The 24,210-nt window shown below is 43.1% G+C and overlaps 1 protein-coding gene and 2 long non-coding RNA genes across 4 annotated transcripts in view; 1 reads left to right on the forward strand and 2 right to left on the reverse strand.

Moving 5' to 3' along the window:
• The window catches only part of mroh1 (maestro heat-like repeat family member 1), a 29,137-nt gene extending 10,309 nt beyond the window's left edge, over positions 1–18,828 (reverse strand). Inside the window, exons 1-29 of one of the 2 annotated variants that reach the window (XM_035530732.2) lie at positions 18,560–18,828; positions 18,141–18,236; positions 16,908–17,053; positions 15,720–15,851; positions 15,464–15,626; positions 15,155–15,253; positions 14,741–14,892; positions 13,853–13,993; positions 13,624–13,716; positions 12,711–12,789; positions 11,605–11,718; positions 11,263–11,336; positions 10,905–11,027; positions 10,015–10,122; positions 9,057–9,201; positions 8,408–8,451; positions 7,993–8,134; positions 7,293–7,345; positions 7,075–7,182; positions 6,807–6,926; positions 6,209–6,331; positions 5,848–5,994; positions 2,882–2,908; positions 1,803–1,925; positions 1,479–1,558; positions 1,062–1,200; positions 623–718; positions 429–533; positions 59–194 (exon numbers count right to left, since the gene is read on the reverse strand). In XM_035530732.2, coding sequence (XP_035386625.1) covers positions 59–194; positions 429–533; positions 623–718; positions 1,062–1,200; positions 1,479–1,558; positions 1,803–1,925; positions 2,882–2,908; positions 5,848–5,994; positions 6,209–6,331; positions 6,807–6,926; positions 7,075–7,182; positions 7,293–7,345; positions 7,993–8,134; positions 8,408–8,451; positions 9,057–9,201; positions 10,015–10,122; positions 10,905–11,027; positions 11,263–11,336; positions 11,605–11,718; positions 12,711–12,789; positions 13,624–13,716; positions 13,853–13,993; positions 14,741–14,892; positions 15,155–15,253; positions 15,464–15,626; positions 15,720–15,851; positions 16,908–17,053; positions 18,141–18,171 — 3,043 coding nt within the window. In that variant the 5' untranslated portion in view covers positions 18,172–18,236; positions 18,560–18,828. The remainder of the gene's footprint in view (positions 1–58; positions 195–428; positions 534–622; positions 719–1,061; positions 1,201–1,478; positions 1,559–1,802; positions 1,926–2,881; positions 2,909–5,847; positions 5,995–6,208; positions 6,332–6,806; positions 6,927–7,074; positions 7,183–7,292; positions 7,346–7,992; positions 8,135–8,407; positions 8,452–9,056; positions 9,202–10,014; positions 10,123–10,904; positions 11,028–11,262; positions 11,337–11,604; positions 11,719–12,710; positions 12,790–13,623; positions 13,717–13,852; positions 13,994–14,740; positions 14,893–15,154; positions 15,254–15,463; positions 15,627–15,719; positions 15,852–16,907; positions 17,054–18,140; positions 18,237–18,559) is intronic. The other variant, XM_035530733.2, reaches the window with a different exon arrangement.
• On the forward strand, positions 18,540–19,342 carry LOC145651147 (uncharacterized). Its single transcript, XR_014116910.1, has 2 exons — positions 18,540–18,679; positions 18,828–19,342. It is a non-coding gene; the product is annotated as an uncharacterized LOC145651147 (long non-coding RNA).
• Positions 19,343–19,690: 348 nt separating this feature from the next.
• LOC113571172 (uncharacterized) lies at positions 19,691–20,381 on the reverse strand. The gene is made up of 3 exons (XR_003409967.3): positions 20,224–20,381; positions 20,053–20,104; positions 19,691–19,880 (listed from the first exon to the last, which is right to left on the reverse strand). It is a non-coding gene; the product is annotated as an uncharacterized LOC113571172 (long non-coding RNA).
• Positions 20,382–24,210: the final 3,829 nt, after the last annotated feature.

Here is a 24,210-nt window from a genome sequence, read left to right on the forward strand (position 1 = left end):
CTGTCCGACTGGACCTTCTCCGTCTGCAGCACGGGTGATATGGCAGGCAGGGTATTACCTTCGTAGCGCAGCTGAATATGCAAGAGTGTGTAGATGCAGTCCACGGCGGCCGTGCGCACAGCGGGGCTGGGGTCCGTGCAGCGTGGAGCCAGGCGACCCAACAGTGCCCCGAGGTTATGGAATGTCACCAAGTTCTGATCAGTAATACACAGACATTCGTGCTGCGTTATGCCATATGAAATGAGCTCGACCCGTCAGAGGGTGTCCCGGAGACCTCAGGAAGGCACCTCACCAAAATGGCTAACGTGAACGCCCAAAGCCCTGTGACACAATGACCAGCTGGGGTAAGGATGCGAGGGTAGCTGGGCTTAAACCTGTGCGGCTACGTCCTTGCGGCCACCTGTCGCGCTGCTGTCTCTGAGGCTCACCTTGACGTTGAGGCTGCCCAGGTAGAACTGCAGCAGCTCAGCCACGGTCCTCATCGCTCTCTCGCGCTCGTGGTCCTGCCTGGAGCTCAGCCAGCTCTCGATATGCTGAGGAACACAAGCGGTGTTCGATAACTGGGGCTCAGAGCGAGCGGCGCGCCACGCGGGCGCGGTCGCGAGTGCGGGCGCGAGCTTACCGTGAAGATGGCGTGAAGGCCATCAGGACTCAAGTCTCTGGCCAGCACGCTTCGCAGCAGCTCATGAAGGGCCCAGAAAGTATCTGCATATAAGGCCTGCAAGACAGCAGATGAGATTATGAGGGGTCTTTACAAATCCATGAAAAGCAATATACTATATCTTGTACTACAATGTCACCGGTGAAGGCGAATGGCTGAGATGGACAAAACTCAGTAGTTTTTCAAAAGTAACTGGCCTCTTTTTTTCCCCCCCCATTATATATAACTGTACTGATGCGTAATATATTGACAGTGAATAATATTTGATGCCCTGCTGAACCAGAATGGCTATAACTAACCAGGAAGGTCCTCAAGCAATGAAAATCCCTGAAAACAGGAGAGCTAAATTCACGTGTGTGTGTGTGTGTGTGTGTGTGTCTCAGTTATGTTTCTCTCTCACCTCTCTTTGCAGTGGGTCCAGACCATCATCATCTTTGGCTTTTTTCGCCATTTCTAACGCTGGAAGGACATACATCCCATTTATAGACGTTTTCAACATGTCAAACTGTTCATTTTCCATCAGTGGTGGGTCCAGATTACTGGAAATCTCAGGTCAAGACCTTAAAGAGCATGGTATGTCCACAGATATGATTATGGTTTTTAAAATTCTATTTGCACATCTGTTTTAATATTGCCTCAGTCAACAAAATGTGTTCCCACAAGAATAAAAAGGTTTCTACTATTAAAGCAAGTGCAAAAGAGTGGTCAGAGAGATGAACCTGCACATGTACAACTATTCCACAATTATTAGATATGTCAGTTATTAGATATGTTTGCCAGGGAAAGTAGTCCAGGCTTTGCTGCTCTGAGAGGATACACGAGGTTGGCACATGTAGTCATAACGAGGTGGCGCACAGGAGAGCGGACCGCTTCGGCAGGCTCCGCCTTCATGAAATCCTATGCCAAGAGAAAACACGCAAGATAAGCTTAAACCCATTATAAATCCATCAAGAATTATCATTGTTCAGGGTATTAACCTGCTCAATGGATCGGGGAGGGGGGAGAGAAAAAAAAACCACGCCAAAAATGAAATCTGAAATTGTGCTGCAAAAGACCAACAGATTTTATTTTGTATTTAAAAGCAGAATTCTTGTAAATAAATGACCGTTTTAATTTGTTAGACACATATGAGGCCACATACCATCATTATACCCACGAGCTCCTGTTTACGGCTGAACAGGTAGCCTTGTTTGCAAACACAACCACGAATGGCTTTAGCGATAAGACCAACGCTTTGAATTAGACTCAGCTTCATGGTCAAGTCCTGCAGAGGAGAGAGAAGCACAAATATACACAAATATATGCACGATGGCTTAGTCTGCATGGCGCTAGAAGTCAATAACCAGAAGTCAAAATCATGGTTCCGTATTCCTATGAGAGCCAGATCAGGGTGGCACACTATGAAGCCAGATTCTTTCCATTCAGCAGTTACATCCTGTTTCAACTTAAGGCTGCACCAATTTGAACTAAAAGTAGATATTCTGCTTTCAGAATATGCCACCCAATAAACCCAGAGGGTGAAGATGCCCTGTTCCCAGCTTTTCCCTGTGACCATGCTCATTATAAAAGGCAGTTTACACCTCACGATTCAACCTGAATCGCCAAGAAATTATATCATTAACTGTAGGGAGAAAAAAAATAAACACAACTAGACAAAAACTGCAAGAGCTCATCACAATCTGCATCCTTAAAATAGTGCTTAAGCAGGCGGTGTAAGAAGACCATTCAAGCGAATCAGATTTGATAGGTGAAACCATCTGGAATTAACCCAGAGCAGAAAGGCCCCTCCACACAGCGACCAGTGTGACGTTTTAGTCAGAGGAGACATTCTCAGGGTTAGTACACAGGCATTAATTTGGAAACTTTCTGAAATTCTCAAAACAAAAAGAATAACTCCCCACCCCCCAACTTGAGCTGGCATTTGCGGTTGTAGATGCTAAGATAATCTGATCTTCAGATGTATTCAATGTCTGACCTTTTAAAAATAAATATCTCGTGGTTTTCGACTGTAATGTTTACAATTTCTGCTGGACCAGACTCAATAACTCATCGAGACAAGTCATTATTTAACTCATCGAGACAAGTTACTATTCTTTTTGTCTCTCTTTTTGAGAAGTTCAGAAGGTCATGTTGCTTTAGTTCTATTGGAGGCCTCGAGATGAGAGAAGCAGGTTTTAGTTTAAGGTGTACAGGTAATAATAAAGGGGCTCCTCAGGGTACCTTGGTCTCTACTTTAATTCCCAGAACCTGTGCAACATAAAACGTAACGCAATGGGTTTAATGCACAACATTTCACACCTCCCTATGCATAATACACTCTACTTAGGCTAATTAAAATGCCTGCAGATCTGCTGCATACTTTGATTTATATTACGAGTTAAAAACATTTGCAAAGATGATTTTTCATTCAACTTGTATCCTATGCGATAGGACAGAAATAGAACTCTGAACAAAAGAGTTGTTTAGAAGGATATATTTAAATATTATTCAACCCGTCATAGCATTTCAACGTCTAGCTGTAAAAGACAAGTTTTGAAATGTGAAATGTGACGGAGCCTAATTGAGCAAGAAATGTCCACCCTATCTAGCGCAGGTCTAAAGACTGCATCTGAGTACTGAGCTGCTGCACGTACACATCCATGAAACCAGCAAAGTGAACTTGGAGCTAATTTCCTGTCAGTATTATGACACGCCTGTAAAATAAATAAAAATAAGGCCAATAAAAAAATAAGAAGAGAGAGATCATACATTTTTCGTTGTTGTTTCCGTTGGCAAAAACACATTAATTCAAAGAATAAAAGGGCAAGTGACTGTTCAGTGTTTGAGGTAAGAGAAAAAAATATTTCTTCAGAAACTTTTTAAGAGCTTGATTTATTACAGCTGCTGAAAACAAAAACCAGCAACCACATTTGGTCTGAAATACGGAATGAGAAGGTCCCATTAAAACATCTCTCAGCAACAATAAGACTAATCAACCAACCTACATGCTGTTGGTAAAGATGAGCAAAAAAAGGCTACAAAAATGTATGTTATAAGAAAACATTAAGGAAATCTATCCCTGCAGTGAGGTACAATATTTAAAGAATTTTTTAAAAATTTAGTTTTGTTTTTTTTATATGAATGTGTCAAAATATACTCTCCCATAAATTCTTATAATCAAAATATAATCAAAACTTGCATTCCATGTTAATATTTTTCTTCTTAAGCAATCCTAAATGCCAAATATGTCATCCATGACAGTCCTGATTCACTGGGGTATAATCTAAATCACATGCAAGCCAATCCCCATTACTTATTCATTAATGTGGGGTAGATTAGAGAACACATCATTGAAATGAGGAAAAAGATGTTACTGGCCGTCATAACTCAGGCAATGACTAGAAATCAGCGTCACATCTTTAAATATCCATCCTCAGGATAAGGGCAATGATTTAAAAGTTTCAGACAAGTGAAGCTGTGAAACAACTGTCTAGAAGTGTATGTGCCCTCCAAAAACCTCCAAGAACTGCAGGAGTTGGTTGCACTGTGGGATTAGCTTCCAAAATCTGCTATCCACAATGTCTCCAAAACTACAACCAGAAGCCTTCTCCGTGATGGAGTTGGAGGGTCTGCAATTAGAAAGCTTCAGTCATCAAACCACAAATCTGAGCATCTGAAGTTCACCAAATTGCCTGAACCTTGATTGGAACTAGTTATATGGTCAGACAAGATGAAACAAAGACTTCCAAGAACAAATAACATAGTTGGGTTTTGGCATAAGGGAAGTCAAGGCCATGCAGGAGAGGACCTAATCCCCACTGGAAAGTATGGTGGTCCATATGGGATGTTCTTCCCAAAGCCCTGGGACTCTGGTGAGGGTACATGACATCATGGACTGCAGTAGATGTTATATCAAAATCTGACTGCCAAAATGCTAAAAAGTTCATCATGGCTGATGTTTCAATCTTACAGCATTACAGTACCCCCAGATCAATACAAAAATCAGACCCAAAATCTTATTCAGCAGGGATCTTAACCTCCTACTTAACACCACTGCTGAAAACCTCAGAGTTGAACTGAAGAGCCACACATGATGAGCTGAATTTGAAGGATCTACACAGATTCTGAAAGGGAGGGGTGTTCCAGGACTGGAAGAGCAGACTTGGTGCAGTTATCTTGGTAAAGGTCACAAAATAATAAATGTAGGGGTGGCAATAACTGTGACATGTTTTTGAGAGGTTTGTTTGTCTCGAAGGATTTTTTTTCTTTGTAAAACTTTACCTCTTTGAAAGGTTATTTTTCTATTTTCAGTGAAAGCTGATAAATAACAGACATTTTTCATAGCTTTTTTGCATGCATTTCATCTTTACCAAAGGTGCCAAGAATTCTGGAGGGTGCCAAATCATGCCATCATGGAACAAACAAAACAAAACAATTTTTTGTAAAATAACTTCATAAGTAAACTTTAAAAGGCATAAGTATCAATACAATAACACTAACACTTTCACAGTTAAGACTTTTTAATTAATCACTGGAATTAATCAGAATATCTATTCTAAACCAACATTTAGAAGATAAGTACACTATTGGCATTCTCAGCTCTTCAAAAAGGTGAGCTTTGCAGAATTTCTGATCAGGTCTTCAGAGGGTTCTAGCTCAATCGGGATCCTACGGACATGAGGTCATGGAGGGAGATAGCCAAGCTAAGCACGGCTACTCCCATAGCGGGCACAAGGCTCAACCGCGGAGGGGTTTTTCCACCCCATTTAGGAAAGTATTACGACTCGCTGGTTAAAACTGCAAAAAGGTGGTTAGACCACTGTACCCCTTCCATGAAAATTATTTTTTAACACTAAGAACTAACTTTTTTTCCACAATCCATAAAATCCGGCCTTTTGGCACCAAATTTTAAACTAAACAGTGTACAGAGATACTGGCTATCACTCTCACGGGTCAACCGCCGAAGTCTCCATTTATCCTGCTGGAGGGCGGATCAGGTGTAAGCAGCTATGCTCGAGAGACTAGTGCAGAGAGACAAGCGTCTGATTCCACACGAGAAGTAAGAGATTCTCTGTGAAGTCAAGGGTTTTCCTTCCGTCTCGTCTGCCTGTTGTGGTGAGACCAGACCAACCCAGAGCCAGCGGGCCAGACCCAGCTGGAGCTAGCCGGGCCAGGCCAGACGCAGCCAGGCCTCCCGTTCCTCTTACCTTGGTGTTGAAGTGCTTGTTGATGCTACGAAGGATGTGGGTGTCGAGGCGGAGCAGCAGCTGCTCTTCGGGGGCGTGCAGCGCCACGTGGCCGTAGCACAGGATCATTGTGCTCTTCATCTTCTCCACATCCACGTCGTTCTTATCCTGCACACAGAAATAAATAAATAAATTTTATATATATATATATATATATATATATATATATATATATATATATATATATATATATATATATATATATATATATATATATATATATATATATAAAAAATATAAAAAGTGAGCTTTTGACGAGTCTGTCTGGAACATTTTTTATATGCTTTGGTTTTGTCTCAACGGGGAGGCAAGCAGGACCTACTTTGAGGAGGCCGAAGATCCCCGAGGCCTTCTTGAACGCATCGGATTTCCCAAACTCCTCCAGCTTGGCCAGAGTGTCATCCAGATGACTCCTGGCACACAGCCCGACACCCATAGCTACTCCCTGTGAAACCAATCGCTTCCAATTATTCCCATTATTACTTATTAGTGGCTTTTAGAATGGAGGCTTAAGCCATCCAATTTCCAAACAGGGGATCGGTGTATTCATCAGCATGTACCACTCTGCGAGTGGAAACAGTCAGCTCCGCAACCTCTAATCAAATCTCTCGGTGATAAAGCCGCACTGCTGAGCCAACACCAGAAATTACAGCTTCCAGCAGAGGCATGACCTCTCTCTACAAATAAGCAGGGAGCTTGAATTGCATTTCTGTCACAAGACATCATCTTGACGAGCTCTAAAGGAGCGAAATGCACAAAGGTGATCCCGTGCTTTTAAATGGACACCCAATCAGAGGACCACATCGAGCACATGAGGCTTGTCTACATTTACCATGTGGGACTCTGTGTGGGTGGGTGTGTTTGTGTGTGTGTGTGTGTGTGTGTGTGTGTGTGTGCGCGCGCGCGCATCTTTGCTCTACCGCTCTCTCAGTGGCGTCGTTATGGCGAGCGCTGATCAGGATCTCCTGCAGCTGTTTTCTCACGAGTTCCTTATTGGTGCACTGCTGGAGTGTCACACCAATGCACTTATACAGGAAGCTCTAGGGAGGGGGGATAAGGGTGCTTTTTTACGCAGTGTTACTTTATGCTACAGGGCGGCGGTGGATTTGGATTCGACGGGCAGAAACACGGGCAGAGAAGCAAAGTGTGATGGGTGGCACAGAGCAGGTTTGGCTTGCCAATCCTGACCTTCTCCTCCAGACAGCTGCCGTAGGTAGGGAGGTACCGGGTCGCCTCGACTGCCAGTTGTCCACACCACTGGCTATCGTTGATGGTTGCCAAAGTTTTAGACAGGAACTTCAACAAAATTGAACAGCAGGGGAGTCATTACAAAACCACACAAGAGTCACTACTGTGAGAGAATGTGCATGCTGAAGCTCCTGCTTCCGACGCATTTTACTGCTGACCTGAAAGAGGCCTTCTTCCCATTTCCTTTTATCCAAGGTTTCTGGTGTGAATTCTGGATGGGAAAGAAAGGTACGGACAGGGAAAAGACATGGGAAAAAAAACACCATTAAGAATGTTAAGCAAAAGCACAATTTCATGAGGAAGAGGTAAAATATGATTTTCTTTGCAAAAAAAAAAAAATTATATGACATATATATATATATATATACATATATATACATATATATATATATATATATATATATATATATATATATATATATATATATATATATATATATATTATATGACCAAGAACTTTGTTGTGGTTTTTGGCAGAAATATGTGCATTTATTCAGGACTTTACATTTATATACAAATGTGAGCAACTATCTAAATCACTTTCCAAATTCCAAAATGTCTTCTTTATCAACATCTCTTTCTTATCTACATGTGATAAAGCACCACAACTACTACCTGTGGACTGAACATACACAGCAGCAAGCTACACACAAACTACACTAGTATAGCAATAGAGCACAGACAGAGATGGATAGAGCCAAGCTCTGCAGTACCCCTACACTGACACCCTTAGCATTGGCCTATTCAACTCAAACAGGCAAGATGCAAACTACAGAAACACCTTTGTCAACTACAGACTCATTCTCATACCCTCGGCGGGACCCTGAGCACAACCCAAGGTGATGGTCGGCCACTGACCTTCCAGACAGGTGAGGAGATGAGGGACCTCTGTCTCCCACAGGGCCTGCACTTTAGGGTGGATGCTGGGACTGATGGCATTCAGAAGACTCAGAGACGGGGCACCATGGCCTCGACACCGGAACGGGAAGCAGGCGTTCACCTGCAATAGCACTCACGATGTTCACCTACAGTGCTTCAGTAGCTACCTAGCATGGTCCTCATATGGAATAGAACGAAACCTCAGGGAAGAAGTAACCCTTTATAAATGAGTGAGTAATCCTTAAACAATAACAAGTAATCCTTTAATTTTAAAGCACATTAACTTTAATACCAAAAAGAGACATTTCTGAGCTGGTAATTAGATATCTATAAGCTACTGTTAAGGGATCCCTGCAATCATATTTCATTACCATTTCAAAATTCACCCACTTACCAAGAGCCTTATCATAAGTGTATACTGTGAGGGAAGACTGGAACCTGTGAGGAAGGGATTGAAAGAAAACAAGCGTAAGAAAAAAAAGATGAATGGAAGGCAGCGACCAGGGCAGACAGGGTAAGGCATCAGCACAGGCGCTCCATCCAAAAGCATTACAATTAACGAGCAAATGATTAGCGATGTTATTTGTCCGACTAAGAGCTCAGTTTAATCACTGGCGCAGAGAGAAACAATTAGCCCCCCCTGCAGGACCCTGCTGCTGTGTTCACATGATAAATATGGCTCGTGATTTGACTAATTAGAACCAGACAGTACCGGCCAAGCAAACGAATGTTAACGAAAACAAAATGTATGCAAGTGGAAATTTTGCTTCCAAAAAGCCAGGAAAATGCCGGCCAAAAAAAAAAAAGGGGGGAAAAGGGGGGGGGGGAGGCAAACTGCTGTCTGGGAGCTGCTGAGGAGCTGGAACGTCTGGTCAGCCTGGCCGCCACGGCTCAGCCAGCAGAGAAGCCTCAAAGACGCCTGGAACCGCGCTCCTCGGTGACATCATGAGCGTGTGGGCGTATGGGCATGTGGGCGAAGCAGCGCACAGGGCTTTTGTGGCATGTGTGCATACACGTGTACATGGGGTGGGGTGGGATTTCACCTGGCATGCTCAGGTCGATGATGAAACCGGGCTCCTGGGCGGCCCGCTTTTTGCTGGCCAGCAGGATGAGGCTCTTGCAGAGCGGAGCGGTGGCGTTGGAGTACTGCGCCGGGGTCAGAAAGCCCAGGAGCATGGGCCACAGCACCTGCGCACGCACACGCACGCACACACGCGCGCACACACACACACACACACACGGCTGTCACGCTACCTTCCAGGCTCTAACTTGACCAAAAACAAGACTAGTATGCCATGCTTATCCCGTTCAAGCAGGTAGCAGAAGATAAATCCTGGAAAAACCACAAGTCATACACACCGTCAGAATGAGGCACACGGCCAGTTTATAATCCAGTACTTAACAGCAGCTAATGACTTAAAGCGATGCTGGACTACACACTGGGCTTTAAAGGGAGCCCCTAAAAATAGGCCGCCCTTGCTATGGTTGCAGACAGGGGGACGCAGACGAGCTCCAGCTCCAGCTGCACGCCTTATAAACTCTGAACAGCAGCATGACGATGGAGCCCTGTCATCAGCCCACTGTTAATGTTGGGAGCCACACAGGAAAAACGAGCTAATGTCTTCCAGAACAAACACACGCAGACACAGACACACACGCGCATGCTGCTGTTAAGGGCTGGTAATACTGGCAGGAAGCATCACTGTAATGCGTTTCTGGGGACCGTCTCTCATAGCGTCACGCAAACGAAGCCTTCAAATATTTTCATTAACTGGATAATATAATGTTCTGCGAATCGCATCTGCCAATTACATGCAAAACTGCAAAGAGAGTTATTTATTTAGCAGCCATAACTGTTAGATTATCTGTAAAAGATTTCCTACATTCAAAACAATTAATTGTTTCTGTCATTGTTGAGAATAAGAAAAAGGCTTGTATCCAGCACTGCAAAAACGGCAACATATTATGTGCATGCAGCTGTGCGAGTGCGCGTGTGCTCACGTCGGTGAGACGGCCCACGGTGGTAGCGAAGAGGTGGAGGGTGTTGTCACACATGCTCCTCAGTGCCTCGTTGGTCACCTCCTCTGGGTCCGCAGGACGCTGGCCCCGCTGCACACACACACAGCCCCGCGACAGCTCGGTGTCAGCAACGATGACCAAAGCCAACAGTACTGGGTGCTTCAGCACAGTGAAGCAGCCTCTGTGATGAGGGGCTCAACGTTTAATGGGTTGAATGAAAACATTAACGGATGATCCATGAATATTCCGTCCGGTCAATACACCGAAATCGCTTGTCACCAATTTATCAAATCGTGCCCATATTGGAAAGGTTTTTGGTTGACTAGCAAACCCTCAGATGAACAGAAGACAACATGAGAGATTGATGAGAGTGTAGAGTGGACTGAAGGCACTTTGTGCCACCGTGGGCAGAACACCTAATGGGGGAAATTCTCATAGCACACATTCAGCATGAACAGTGCTAGTCAGCAGATACCAGTGACATCATTACTCCACAAAATATTCCAAAGTTTGGTGGTGTGGTGGAAAAACTTTTGAATTTTCCCGTAATGTCTTCAGGTAGCTTAAATGCTATTGTCCAAGGGGCCGATGGCAGTTCATATTGCTTTTACGCTCAACAAATCATTCTTTGACTGTCAATGCCCCGTGAATGGGAGTAAATGCCACCCTGGAAAAGACTAATGCCATTAAACACCCCATGGTTGTTTACAAAAGCACATGAACTGCTTGGTCAGCTCAAGGACCAGTGCAGTGCCACGACAGCTTCCACACAGTTTGTTGGCCACATTTATTTAAGTGAGGTTGGAAGCTGCTGGCCCATGTGAGTGGTGCGCAGTGACTGAGGCAGGTGGAGCAGGGAGCAAAGAGCATACGTGCTGGCTGTCAGGCAGGGAGCAGTGCTGGATGATGAAGCGCACGAGCACCTCGCCGCCTTCCAGCTCCAGATAGCCGTGGTGAGCCATGGCACTGATCACCTGCACCACCCTCTGCTTCACCTGTGGACGGAAGCACACGAGTCAGCTCCGAAGGAGCCCACATGCTTCGGGTTTCAGGTTTCTGTCCAAGTATGAAATCACCTTGCTTCTTTAAGTAACGTACCCTATTTTAACGTAACCTATTTTTCAAGTTCGTGCTCTGAACATGATAAAGCAGATAAGGCTGTTATTTCTATTTAGAATTTCTATACACAGTATGAGTCAACCATTTATTGGGCTTACTGGAAATGCTCACCTTATTGCTGTGGTCTGCAAGAGGTTGTTTGATACTGGCAAGAACAAGAAGCTTCTTGGTTTCCATTATAGAACCTAGGAGAGGGCATTTCAACACAACATCTTAAAGAAGCAAGTCCAAGCATGTTCAACATCTTCAAGACGCAATCTGTCCATTTAGGACATGCAACTTCAACCGTTTTGTGAGTTTAATTGTTAATATTCCAAAATAAGAAAGCTTTCCTTATTTTTCATGACATTTCTGTTTCAAGTGAAGCACAACGGTGCCTTGCTGAATCAGGAATCCTTAAGAAAGACCATCATCCTCCTAAGTGTGATGTTTAGCGTGACCCGTGAGTCTCACTTGTTGAGTTGATGAGGTGTCTGAGGACAGTCAGGGATCCTATTCTGCTTCTCTCATTACTGTTCTCCAGCCTCTGCAGGACAAAGACCATTAGGCGGTCTGGGAACGCGTTGGCTGTGCCAAGAACAGACAAACATAAAATATGACGCTCATTTGAATTACAGCTTTTAATACTGTCCTAGGTTCCATAACCCACAAGACAGCAATGCACAAAGACAGCTTCACGCATTCAAGTGTTCTGCTGAACCCAATTACAGCCAGCGACAAGCCTTCGCTCGAAAGCCTTCAGGATTATCTGGGAAACAGGGGCGACCTCTTCCACTGGCCTACGAAAATCCATCACACATTCGATATCTCAGTTTTGACTTTTAGATTTAAGTAATCTTAAAAGAGAACGTGGGGAAGCACAGTGCCAGCACCAGATGTTCCTGGGACTGGTTCATTAGTCCTCGGTTGAACTGTAGGTGGTCACTTGTTTTTGGATCCTACCCACTGCCGCAGAGAGAGCTGGAACGATGTGTTAAAACGCACAACCTCATTTAAGATTCACAACCTTGGGCAGACTCACTGCATAGAGAACGTGCCACAATGGCAATGCCCCGTATTTAGTTTTGAATTACAGCTTCACTAAAAATTTCCACCACCACCCCCCTGGAAAAGAAATGGGTTAAGGAAAGTGTGATGGCCAAGCCAAACTCCTTCCTGTGAAGCGCAATTTTCATTTTAGTGATGGAAGGAGCTGCAGGGAGTGAAGTTTCATTCAGCTTTCCCTTAATCCCCTTCCCCATGACCAGAGCATTACAGCAGTAGTAATCTGTAATCCGTAATCTGACTGTAACTACATCTGCCGTCATGAAAGGCAAAGCGATGATTCACAAAGCCTAACCTTTTTAGCTAACAAAGAACTGCTTAATGCTCTCTACTCAAAAACAGGAACTTAATCCAGTAGGTAAATAAAAACATCTTTTGCATTTTGAGTAGCTTTTAAAATTTTCTTGGTCTCATCTTTGCTGGGCGTTTCGATCCACTGACACCCTTAAATCCTAAACATTTCCATCGAAACCAAGAAGTACATCCATGATATTGTTAGAAAGAACAAAACCTACCAATGATGGTGAAGCACCTAAGTACTTCATTGTGATTTTTTACAGTTGGGGGTTTGTCATAGTCCACAGGGGAACACACCTGAAAAAGTAAATCATAGAAAACATTAGTGTTTTGCTTTACACAAACTGCTAGAGTGCTGTACTAAACCAGCACTGTACTCGGAACTGTTCTGGCTGCTACCGGTGACTGCTATGTTCAGGGTAGCATGTCATTGATTGCTATGCACAACTCGCTTTACATATGCCCAGTACTGTGTACTGTACTAAATAATTGCACTGTCTACTCATTTTGTATTTGTCCTGTCCTGTATTTATTATTGTTTATTTATTGACATTTTGCACTATATTGGACTGTTTGCACTTGTGCAGCATGTTGCACTGTTGTTTTTGTGTTGCACCATGGTCCTGGAGGAACATTGACTCATTTTTGATGTGTACTTGTATATAGCTGAAATGACAATAAAACCTCTTTGAACTTTGAACTTGAACTTTGACGGATAAAATAGATACTATATAGCAAGTCTTGCCTTAAATGGGATGGAATTACTTATCTTAATTTTAAGATTAATTTTAATTATCTTAATAAATTAATGGGACCCAAATAGCTCACCTAGAAATTATGCTAGAAACATTTGTCTGTTTTATGAGTGATTATCTCTTCACTGAGCCTGGTCAGAGGCCCAAACACACCAATAACTGCAGCTCCACTCGGGTCATATACACTAGAGACTTAAGAGTTCTGGCTTGTCTGCACAAGCGAGTAGGGACTGGTACGTTCAAACAAGGACATCCAGTCAAAAAACCTGTTCTACACTAGAGAAGACAATTTACATAAGACGAGACCTCTCCTTTATGTTGTAAAAGCAAGCGAGGCAGGTCGGGTGGGGTGAGAGAGAGGAGAAAGTTCCGTAACCTGCTGGTGCAGAGCGGTGAGAAGGCCGTCTATCTGAGTCTCGAGGACCCTGCTGCCCATGTTCACGGCGGCATCCAGGACCTGACAAAGGCTCTGCACACACACCCACAAAAATACACATGAACGCTGTAGCAATGCCGCTGCAGGAGTCAAAAGACGACGACATCTCCCGCACTGAGAGCCTCCCAGTGGAGGAGGGGCTGTGGGTGAGGAGGCCCAGACACGACACCTTGCTGATGATGTAGTTCTCCGGGTTTTTCTTGTACAGGCTGAGGAGAGCAGGCAGGAGCCTGGGAAGCTGCTCCTCCAGTTTATCCTGAGCAATCAGGTGACTCATCGCCCCCAGAGCTTCAGCTACAGTCAGACGCAACTGCCATGTGTACACACGCGCACACACACACACAGGCGCACACACACACACACACGATGAGCAATTGGTATTTGGGCATTTTATATTCAGAGCATGTTCATTCTCTCTCATTTTAATTCGACACCACTATAGAAACAGATGCGCTCCTACTGATGCACTGCAGAGTGACTCCGAGCTTCTGGAATTTATGAGGACTAAACGTGATACATTCATGCCCAAAAAAATTATGATGGATGGTTTATCTATTATATGACATTTAACTTATTTAAGGTACTTTTAAAGTGACGAGACTAAAGTGAAACCTGTTGGTGAAGTGGTTACCCGTCTGGGTTTTTGCTGTATAGCTGCATGTTCTGGAACTCCATGCGTTTAGAACCATGGAGAGCTGAACACTCTCTCTGAACACCGTGAATTTCCAGATACTTGAATCTATTCTGGAAAGCTTTTGCAGTTCCTTACTTCTGCCCTCTTTCAGCATAATCCCTTCCTCTCCTTCTTACTAATACAGGGTCGGTCCGCCTGTGGGGTGCAGGCTTTGGACCTCCAGGGCCACTGTACTGAAACAGCTATGCCTCCAAGTAGGTTTAAGATAGAAGAGGGAAACCATGAGTTAGAATCTCTCAGACATAAGGGATCCGAGGGCCCAGCCAGAACAACACCTCTGCCTCTTTTCGATTCACCGACTCTCTCTGACCGCCAAGCCGGGGGTGCTCCAAGCGGACCCCTGTTGTGTGTCACTGGCCGTACCTTGGGATCTCTGCTCTGCAGCCAGCTGCTGAAGAGGACGTCGTAGGCGGTGTAGATTTCGCCAGAGAAGGTGTCCCTGCGCACAGTGGGGTCGGGCGCTTTGTCCAAGTTGGCCAGGTACTCCAGAATGCTCTCGCTAAAGTGGGAAAGAGCTGAGGGGGAGGAGCAACAAGTCGACGTTGGCAGCACAACCGATATTTCACAATCATCCAATCTGACATCTGAAGCAGGCTGATTTGGTTTAGGGTGTATATACTCCATAGCGGCTTCCTTTTAAAACTCCATTACTGACACAAGCTCCTTCAGCAAAGCAGCAGCGGGAAAATCAATTCCAGCTGGTGAGTTTTCGCCAGCGGCCCACGTCCCAGATCTGGCGTTCAGGATGAAGCTGGACTCACTTAACTGGAGGCTTACCAGAGGAAAAGACCAACTTCATGTTGTCCTGCTTGGCCATGCTCAACATAGGCAACATGGTCCCCAGAATAGCATTGAGGAACGGCACCATTCCATAGACTGGCAGAACGCAGCAGACATATAACAAGCAGACATAAAACAAAAAAGAGCAAGTCAATCGTAACATACAACAGTATGATAATCATGAGGTTAAGAAAAGAACTGAAACAACATTCTCAGCTGAGACAAATGAGAAGTACTGAGCATTTGATGCCTCTCTTATAGAATGAGCAAGCCCACCATGGCACCGGTTAAAGTAAAGTAAAGTACCATTGGAGTCTGAGAGACTGGCTAAAGTTTCCACCACGTAGAAGTGAGGAAGAACCCCCGGCTGGAACTTGCTTAGGATCTCCTCCATGAAGTCGTTGATATACTTGTTCCCTACTGCAACCAAAATATTACTGGCTGTCTGTTGCCAGTCAGGGATGATTTCCTGCAGGGAAGAATAAAGGCACCAAGTGAATAAGTAACAAAAACTGAGTGTTTAAGAATCGCTCCAGTCGGGGTGCCGTGTTCCTCGTGTCACCTTGGATCTGGTCATCTCATCAGAGGCTAGTGTTATGATGCTCTTTATTTTAGGGGAACTGATGTCATCGATTTTGCTTTTCACCACCAGCTCTATGGTCTGCAGAACCACCACTCTGTGTCCAGACACCAGCTACACAGAAGAGACAGGGCTCACGTCAAGCCTGGGGCCTAGCAGCGCTGAAGAACTGAGATTAACACAAGCATTTTTTTTTCCCCCTCTGAAGTGGGAGAAATAAAGACATTTTAAAAGAAGTGCTGGTCAAAATATGAGCTGCATACCATAGCAGACTGTTAACAGCAAAGGATCAAAGTGCCTGACGTGTCTGCATCCTAATTACCTCACTATTCTCAGAATACTGACTCAGTCATTTTATATTTGTCACAGTCGTTCTGAATGAACCCAAGTAATTAAGCGCACAAGTAATTCTACAGGCTTTTGGAGCAAGACAAGTCTAAATATCTGTCCATTCATCCACTCACTTAATGCTGCACAGCTGTCCGAACACAAGCACAGTGGGCCCCGCCATATGATCCATACAGCAGCCGCACAACAATTCATATGAAGAAAGCCACCGCATGGAACATTTTTTGTGATTAAAACCAGGACTCGGCATGACGGTTAACGTGACCTAAATATCAGTCACACCATCAGATGAATCACATGCTGAGTCACATTACAATGGGAAGGAAATAACAGAAGACTCGGACTGAAGGCTCATAGTGGCCAGGTTTCAGACGTGCAGCACAGTAAACAGTCCCAGAGGATCCTCAGCCGGCATACAGTTTTCCTTGTTTTCCATTGCCAAAGCCATCCAAGCCAGGCAATTAAGGGCTATCGAACCATGATTACCAGGCACGGTTGTGCTGGAAGCTGGAATAGAACCAGGTCTTCAAGCAGCTGAGGATCCTTGAGAACTGGTCTGATCCCCACTGTGTTAATAATAGCTTTATGTGCATAGCACTTTTTAGACATAAAAATTTAGCTCTGAGTATTTTACACAAGATGTGGCAAGAAGAGAAAAAAAAAATAACAGAAGAGCACAAGAGACATGAGTGTTATAAATCAAACAAGACATCTGAGATAAGCAAGTTATGTTTGGCAGACTTTTCTAGATGCTTTCAACATATACACTTAGTAAATCCACGATTACCTGTCTTAATATGCAAAGTTACAAAGTCTTCTGACCTTGGAGTGTTTAACCAGGTAGTCCTGACACATGGAGAGCACTTTATCAGGCTGATGGTTTCCCAGTGTCAGGATAGACTTCCGAACCTGCTCCTGCACACCAGGATCCTTGTCATTGGCTGCATCCAGCAGGGCCAGGGTCACCTCTGATTGGATAAACACAGACCAAATTGCATATTTAAGGAGGAAAACCCAATAAAATTTGGATTGCACCAAAATAACAACTTTCCCCTGAGACACTCAGTTATTAATCACAACGCATAAATGTAAAGGATGTCTGCAAAAATACTCCAATAGCTTAAGGATAACGCATGGGTGTGGCAGTGGAGTGTTCCTTTCTGCCTGTGTAAGATCTGAACTTCAATGATGTACAAATTCCTTTTCAAGTTTTGTTCAAAGCAAGTGACCATCCTTCAATCAGTAATGTTCTAGAGTACTGGGAATGCCCAACAAAACGCTGGCAAACACCATTTATTGCTCCTTTAATGGCTCTGAAAATCAAGAGGAATTCTAGCTTCTGACTAAAGTTCACATTGTTCTCTGACAATTACAGAGTGAAATAAAAATGCAGCCTATGGGTGTTTAGTCAGATTAGGTGGATTACAGTCCAACTAGGTGGATTACAGTGAAACTACATGGATTTCAGGTGAGTATTTCCATTCCCAGTTATGGCATTTAGCAGACACTTTTAACCAAAGCAACTTACAATTGTGACTGAGTACGATTCGAGCAATTGAGGGTTAAGGGCTTTGCTTAGATGCCCAAAAGTAGCAATTTGGTGCTGGTCTTCAGATGGCAACCTTCTGATCACTAGTCCAATTACTTAACTGCTGAGCTACCCTTGCCACACAATGGGAATTCCAGGTGAGAGAAGATGGATTACAGTGCCACAGGCCAGAGTTCTGTCTTCTGTACTGCTATCTTGCATGAAACATAGGATGGTTCTCCACAAAGGTTGTCTGAATCTCTAACCACTGCACCCTTATATTCCTGAATGTACAGCTTGCAAAATCCTATGCACAATCGATCCAATCTATTAGCCCTTGCTCTTAATTTACAGAGATTCTTTCAAAAACAAATCTTGTCATATTCGATGGCATTCATGGTACAACTCAATCTATGAGAAGAATATGTCAATTCTTCATCCTAGCGCGTTAACTGTGTGAGCATTTCCCTTGTGCCTCATCATCAGGTCAGTGCAGGAGGTCAGAGAGAAAGCAGAGTGGTACTCACGCTCCACCTCGGTCTCCTCGATGACGCCCATGGCGAGGCAGCCTGAATATTTCAGGAACGCATCCGGGATTCTTCTAAACAGACCTCACTAATCCGCTAGTTAGAAGAAGCGAAGAATGAATGAAAGGAGCCAAGTTAACGCTGACACGCACTGCCTGAACTACAGCTGCACGGCGCGTAGATTTAACCTCTGGCCTTAAATTGCGTGCAGAATACTACCACACATTTAATCAGTTCCGCAGCTACAGATCCACTTAGCTAGTTACTTCCTTGTTGGTCGATATGAACTTGATGGCAACATGACAGTGACCTCGACGACTGACCCAGCAACTGCCCAATAACACCGAATGACATACCACATGCTTTTGAATACTACAATGTCAACAATTTGTCGAGCAACAAACCCGTCTTCACGGTACCTTATTTCCAACTGCCTTGTTAGCCAGCCAGCTAACCAGCTAACACTAGCTAGCACAACGAGTCTGATGCTCAATGCAAAGCGTACAGCAGTGCTGTATCCGTGGCTTGACACACATCCAGTGAGTGCAATAAGTGATTATGTAGCTTCTTTCACACTCAGTAGTGTAACCGTTTAAACCGTAAACGCCCAAACCAGCAGTCTACGTAGTAATGTCGTGGCATTACACTGCAGGTAAACACGGATAATCATGTGCTTCTTGTCAGCAGGGACGTATCTGGTGGGCGTGGCAGAGCGTCGAGTCTTCCGCAGGGACGTAAGTGGTGGGCGTGGCAGAGCGTCGAGTCTTCCGCAGGGACGTAACTGGTGGGCGTGGCAGAGCGTCGAGTCTTCAGCAGGGACGTACCTGGTGGGCGTGGCAGAGCGTCGAGTCTTCAGCAGGGACGTAACTGGTGGGCGTGGCAGAGCGTCGAGTCTTCCAAGCACCACAGAAGAAAAAACGTTTACCGACGTTTGGTGGGAAATAGCTACAGAGCTAGACTCGCCGTTAAAGGTGCATTATATTAACCCAGCCCTCTTTAAATAAAGCTATAAAGACATGTTAAATGTACATATATGTACTTTAATATTTTTGTGTAGTTTGGTATATTCCTCTATCAAATATTTGTCTGTGTACACTATATGTAGTGTATATTTTGTATGTGCATTTGATGGTGTGTACTATGTCTTTTACCTTAAAAAAAACTGATGAAAAGAGAAAAATATAGACTCGCCGTTAAAACCCTATTTTGCGTGGTTTTATAATTACTTGCTTAAGTATTGTTAGTTTTATAAAAAGAGTCATTAACTTTGTCTTAACTAATAAGAATAATATCAACATAGCAGAAATATATTTTGTAGCTTAATTAAAAGATACAGATCAAAACATACAATAAAATTCGGGTGAGGTAAATGGCAAAAAAAAAAAAAAAAAAAACTATTAATGAAGAATTTACACAATAAATTCTTGGCGCGGAAGACGACCCAACATATGCCCTGTCTGCTCAAAAAATAGTTTTATTAAACACAGTCTTCAAAAACAATCAGAACAAATAGAAAAAACAACTTAACATAGGAAATGGGGGGGGGGGGGGGTAATAACCAAAGAATAAAGACAGCACAAAGACGACAAACTCTGCTAACACACTAGTAAAACTTAAAAAAAAACAAACCGTAAAACAGGACACACAATTGAGCTATAAACAATAACAACAAACATGCGAGGTTTACGGCATGCTCGCACTCCTCACGATACTCCTCTCCGCGTTTACGCAGGCCCATTCCTGCTGTCCAGTGCCGGACGCCACAATGCCAAAGAGAGAATGTAGAGCAAAATAAGTCATTTAAAGACTAACATTCATCAGCCTAAGTGTTCTAAATAGTTTTTAAAAGGACAAATCAGAGCAACCATGCTAGGCAGTCTCTGATGCGTCATTCAATACCCATTTTTCCCACCTTGCAGAAAAGACATCACTTTGTAGTCAGCGCCTCATCTTCTTAGGTCCTGCTAGATTAATTAAGAGCAGTCTCTTTTTCACACGATGTGTGAACATCTGAACCTTATTCTAAAATTAAACCCTTTAAATTTTTAATTTCTGGTTTAAACTAATGTTAATTATTACTCACCAGATTATTATTCTCCAAACAATTAAAATAAGTAATAAGAATCCATTTAAAAATGGTTAGTGCATGCATGATCTATTAACATCAGGCTCCAAAATTCACTTAAAACTTCCTTGATATTTCACAAAAGATTGCTGTTGTCCGTAGTTGAGGTGGTTAATTCCGCACTCCCACATTGTCTAGTCACAATGACTTCGTGCTTACTGTACCTAAATTCCACCAGAGGGCGCTCAATAGCTCTAGCTGTTCTTTTCTTACTGGAAGCAGCCAGTCCACGCGGCACTGCAGAGCAGACTCTAGCAAAAATAAACAATTAAACAAACAAATACAATTTGACGCATCTGTATGACCAGTGCCAAATATATTTGTATTTAAAAATCACCATGGTTCGTATTATTTACACCTTACAAACATAGAATGATACTTTTGAAAATGTTTCTGTGAGAATGTCTTAGCCACCCACATAATTCACTAAAGCCTGTGCAGGGCAGCTTGACTATAGGGCAGCTATTCAAAAGAGCTGTGTGTTTGATCTCATGTGGATATCATGGGAACGGAATACGGTAGTGTATCGACATGACAAATGTAAGGATATTTAACCATATTTGTGTTGCTTAAACTACGTGATATTCCAGTCCAGGTTTTGACAGCTTTTCTGTATAGTCCACACGGCCAAATTTTATGAAAATAAACAGGATACGTACAGACATAATTAGTTTTAGTTTACAACATTTCCAGAGAGGCCATTCAAAACTGAAAGGTTTGACGCGGAGGTGAGAAAAAACAAACACGTAAAGATGGAAAGCATCCGAGTTGAAACCTGTGTCTTACAGCTGGTTATGTGTAATGGAATCACGGCAGGACTTTGTGAGGCTGCATTAAGTAACTGTAATAATAAAGAAAAGTGAGAAAAGAGGTGGGTGTGCATGCGTGTGCGTGTAACCTTATATGCGGTGCACTGAAACCTCAAACACTGTGACAAATGGCATTAGATTGCCCAGGAAATCCTACTTCAGCGAAGGCTTTCTCACGTTGGACCATTTGCGTTTTGTTTATGGAGTTAGGTGTACATTTTCAGAATTTATCCAGTACCACATGTATGCCTCCTGTCTCGCTTCTTTATTTAATGAAATAGAGAATATAAAGTAAAACCCATCAGTATCCATGTGGGTCAGTTGTTATGATTGAGTATGTCAGATATTATCCATGTATTGTTTTTGTACTGTTGGTTTTCTCCTTATATTTGGAATAATCATGTGTTAGGGATGTTTACTGTATTTGGGTTTTTGTTTGTTTGCTTGTTTTTTAGTTTAGTTTTTTTTTTTAAGTTATTGGCTGGCAAATGACCAGCTTCCATGAAAACATTTTCTCTAAATTTACATACCACATAAATTAATTTGCAAGACCTGCTGCAAGACCGATCCTCCTGTTTGTACGATGCTGTAATTTCAAACTTTTACAAGACCACTGGAGCTCTGAGCACAACACTTTCCAGTTTTTTTGGGGGGGGGGCTTTGTCAGGGACATAAACACATGTTACACTGCAATGCGTGAGACCAACCCAAGAGCTCCAGCTTTATTACACAACATTATGGAAAGCTGGGGCCCAGAGGCTGAGCAGGCCCCTGGCCACTTTTAATTAGGAATGTGACAGCATTGAAGCTTCTTGGTCTGAGCTTGTGTATGTGTGTATATGGACGACTGGCAGCCACTGGAGTCAATCAATTTATCACCCACTGGGACCTCCAGACTGAACAGAGAAATACGGGAATTGTAAAAGTGTGGGCAGTATAAACAGTGCTCAGCGCAAACTACATACTAAATCTGCCACAATTACGAAGAATGATGTGTGAGACAGGCACATGTGGACGGCCCCGTAGGCTATCAGGTTCCACCGCCGCAGCGGCTTAGTTTAGATACTAACAAACCATCAGGGAGGAAAAATTATTTACTGAAATGGTGTAATCAATTATCAGTATCTTCTCCAACATGAGTAGGGTTTATGATGTTTGGATCAGGAAAGTCTGAATACTGCTTCAGCAGTGTTTTCTGTGTGGGTTTTCAACAGAGAAATAAAATCAACAAAAGAAAAGTTAAACTCCCAAATTAATAATTTTAATAATTAATACACTACCATAGTTGGTCATACATTTAGTTGGGTCGGTTTACACCCAGCTACATCTCTGTAACAGCCTGTAATCTCCCTTCCCCTGCACCACAAACCTTACTTAAATTTAATAAAACAACAGTTGGACAGCAGTTAGAGAATCTTCCTTGTGCACTGGAGAACAACAGGAGGCATAAAGTAAAAATCTCAGTGCTGTCTCTAGGTCAGCTTTACTCTTAGTGCATTATGCCAAATAATAGGATAGGTAAAGGGCCTGCCTGATCCAAGATCAGCATCCAGTCTCTAAATAGAAGCTCACATCTGTTTGTTCAGATGAATAAGGTGAGACACATATTCCACCCAGACCCTTCATCCCAGTAGAGTAACACATGGCTGGCTGATATATCACGGACATCTGAGGGGAATTGTCTCACTTGTTTTTAACTAGATGTTCTGGGTTGGATCTAGTAGTATCAGGTTGCATGGTTGATTTTATTTGTAATGTTTTTGAAAATAAAGCATGGAGGGATGTACTGATGGCATCAGGGAAGCCAGAATTATTTACTACTCTCCTTTGTGGAAACTGCTGAGTGTTATTCTTACTCTGAAGAGATGTTGGATGGCAGGTGTGGTTGTGAGGCTGTGTGGTACTGGAGCAGTCTGGGTGAAGTAAATAAAGAAGGCCCTTCATCTTAAGCAATGAGAAACAAGATATTTGTCAAAATCCTGGCTTTCTAGCAGACGTGGCTTAACCAAGACGACAAACAAAAGCTATAAATATAGGTCGATTTTTTTTGTCTTCATTATTTTATTATTTTGTCCCTTAGCCCAGAAAGTATCACTACAACAAACACAGCTTTTTTCAAGAACCAATTGTCTTGTTGCTGTCATAAACTGAAAACATGATCATAAAGTTGTGTATGTAATATCCCATCGTGGAACTTCCAAGTGGACTTTGGCTGGTCAGAAAGTGATGTGTTCGGGAGGTGATGTCACACTGAATAACATGTGGATGGAAGATCTATGGGCTCTTATCTTCTCATCGCTCTCGGACAGCTCAGTCTGTTTTTGAGGATTGTCTGCTCAGAGATGTGTCTGAGCCCAGGGTATAGCGCTTTAAATCCTGATCAAGAACTAGGCTAAAATATATGCAAATGCAGTTAATAAAACAGCCAGGCCATGATAAGCTCTGGATAAACCATAAGCAATTTCACAGCATCACTGCAAAAACTTGTAATCTTTTATTTTAATGTCTCCTTTTAGAAGCCGTTTCTCAGGCCGAGTGTCATTTTATAAAATTCTAACAATTCTCTTACTCCAGTTACGAATAAATCTTAATGACAATCATTACCATTGTTGTAACTTTGTGATCATAGTGAATTCATTAGTAAATTTAACATGGCATGCCAGGGTGAGCAAACATGCACTTTTTTTTTTTTTTTGCATTTGAAGCACCTCACAGGTGCCTTTACCTGTAACAAGGAGAACTTCAGACTGGGCACAATGACAGATTATGTGGCAATGTAAACCAACATTACAGCTCAGGTAAACATTTAGAGAGTTTCTCATCGCTTTCCCAAGACAGGTCTAGTGCAGAGCCATTTTTCTCCTTTGGCCTGATTAATGGCACTTGTGAATGTCATGGCCATGTGCAGTACAGATCTTTTGACAGACAATGCACTACTGTTGTGTAATGAAGTGAGTAGTTAAGGATTGATTCCAGCCCAGGCTCACCGAGGACCAGGCTGTGCTTCCTGGTGCCTGGTCACCATATCCCCCCTGAGCAGTGACTGATTACTAAAGCACTGGTAGAAATGCAGGGAATGTAGCCACACATGAGTGGGTAATAATGGACCAATTCCTACCTTCATCCAAAAGTCCAG

This window comes from Electrophorus electricus, chromosome 14, assembly GCF_041902795.1.
Source record: "Electrophorus electricus isolate QZ-2024a chromosome 14, ASM4190279v1, whole genome shotgun sequence".
NCBI classification, from domain to species: Eukaryota; Metazoa; Chordata; class Actinopteri; order Gymnotiformes; family Gymnotidae; genus Electrophorus; species Electrophorus electricus.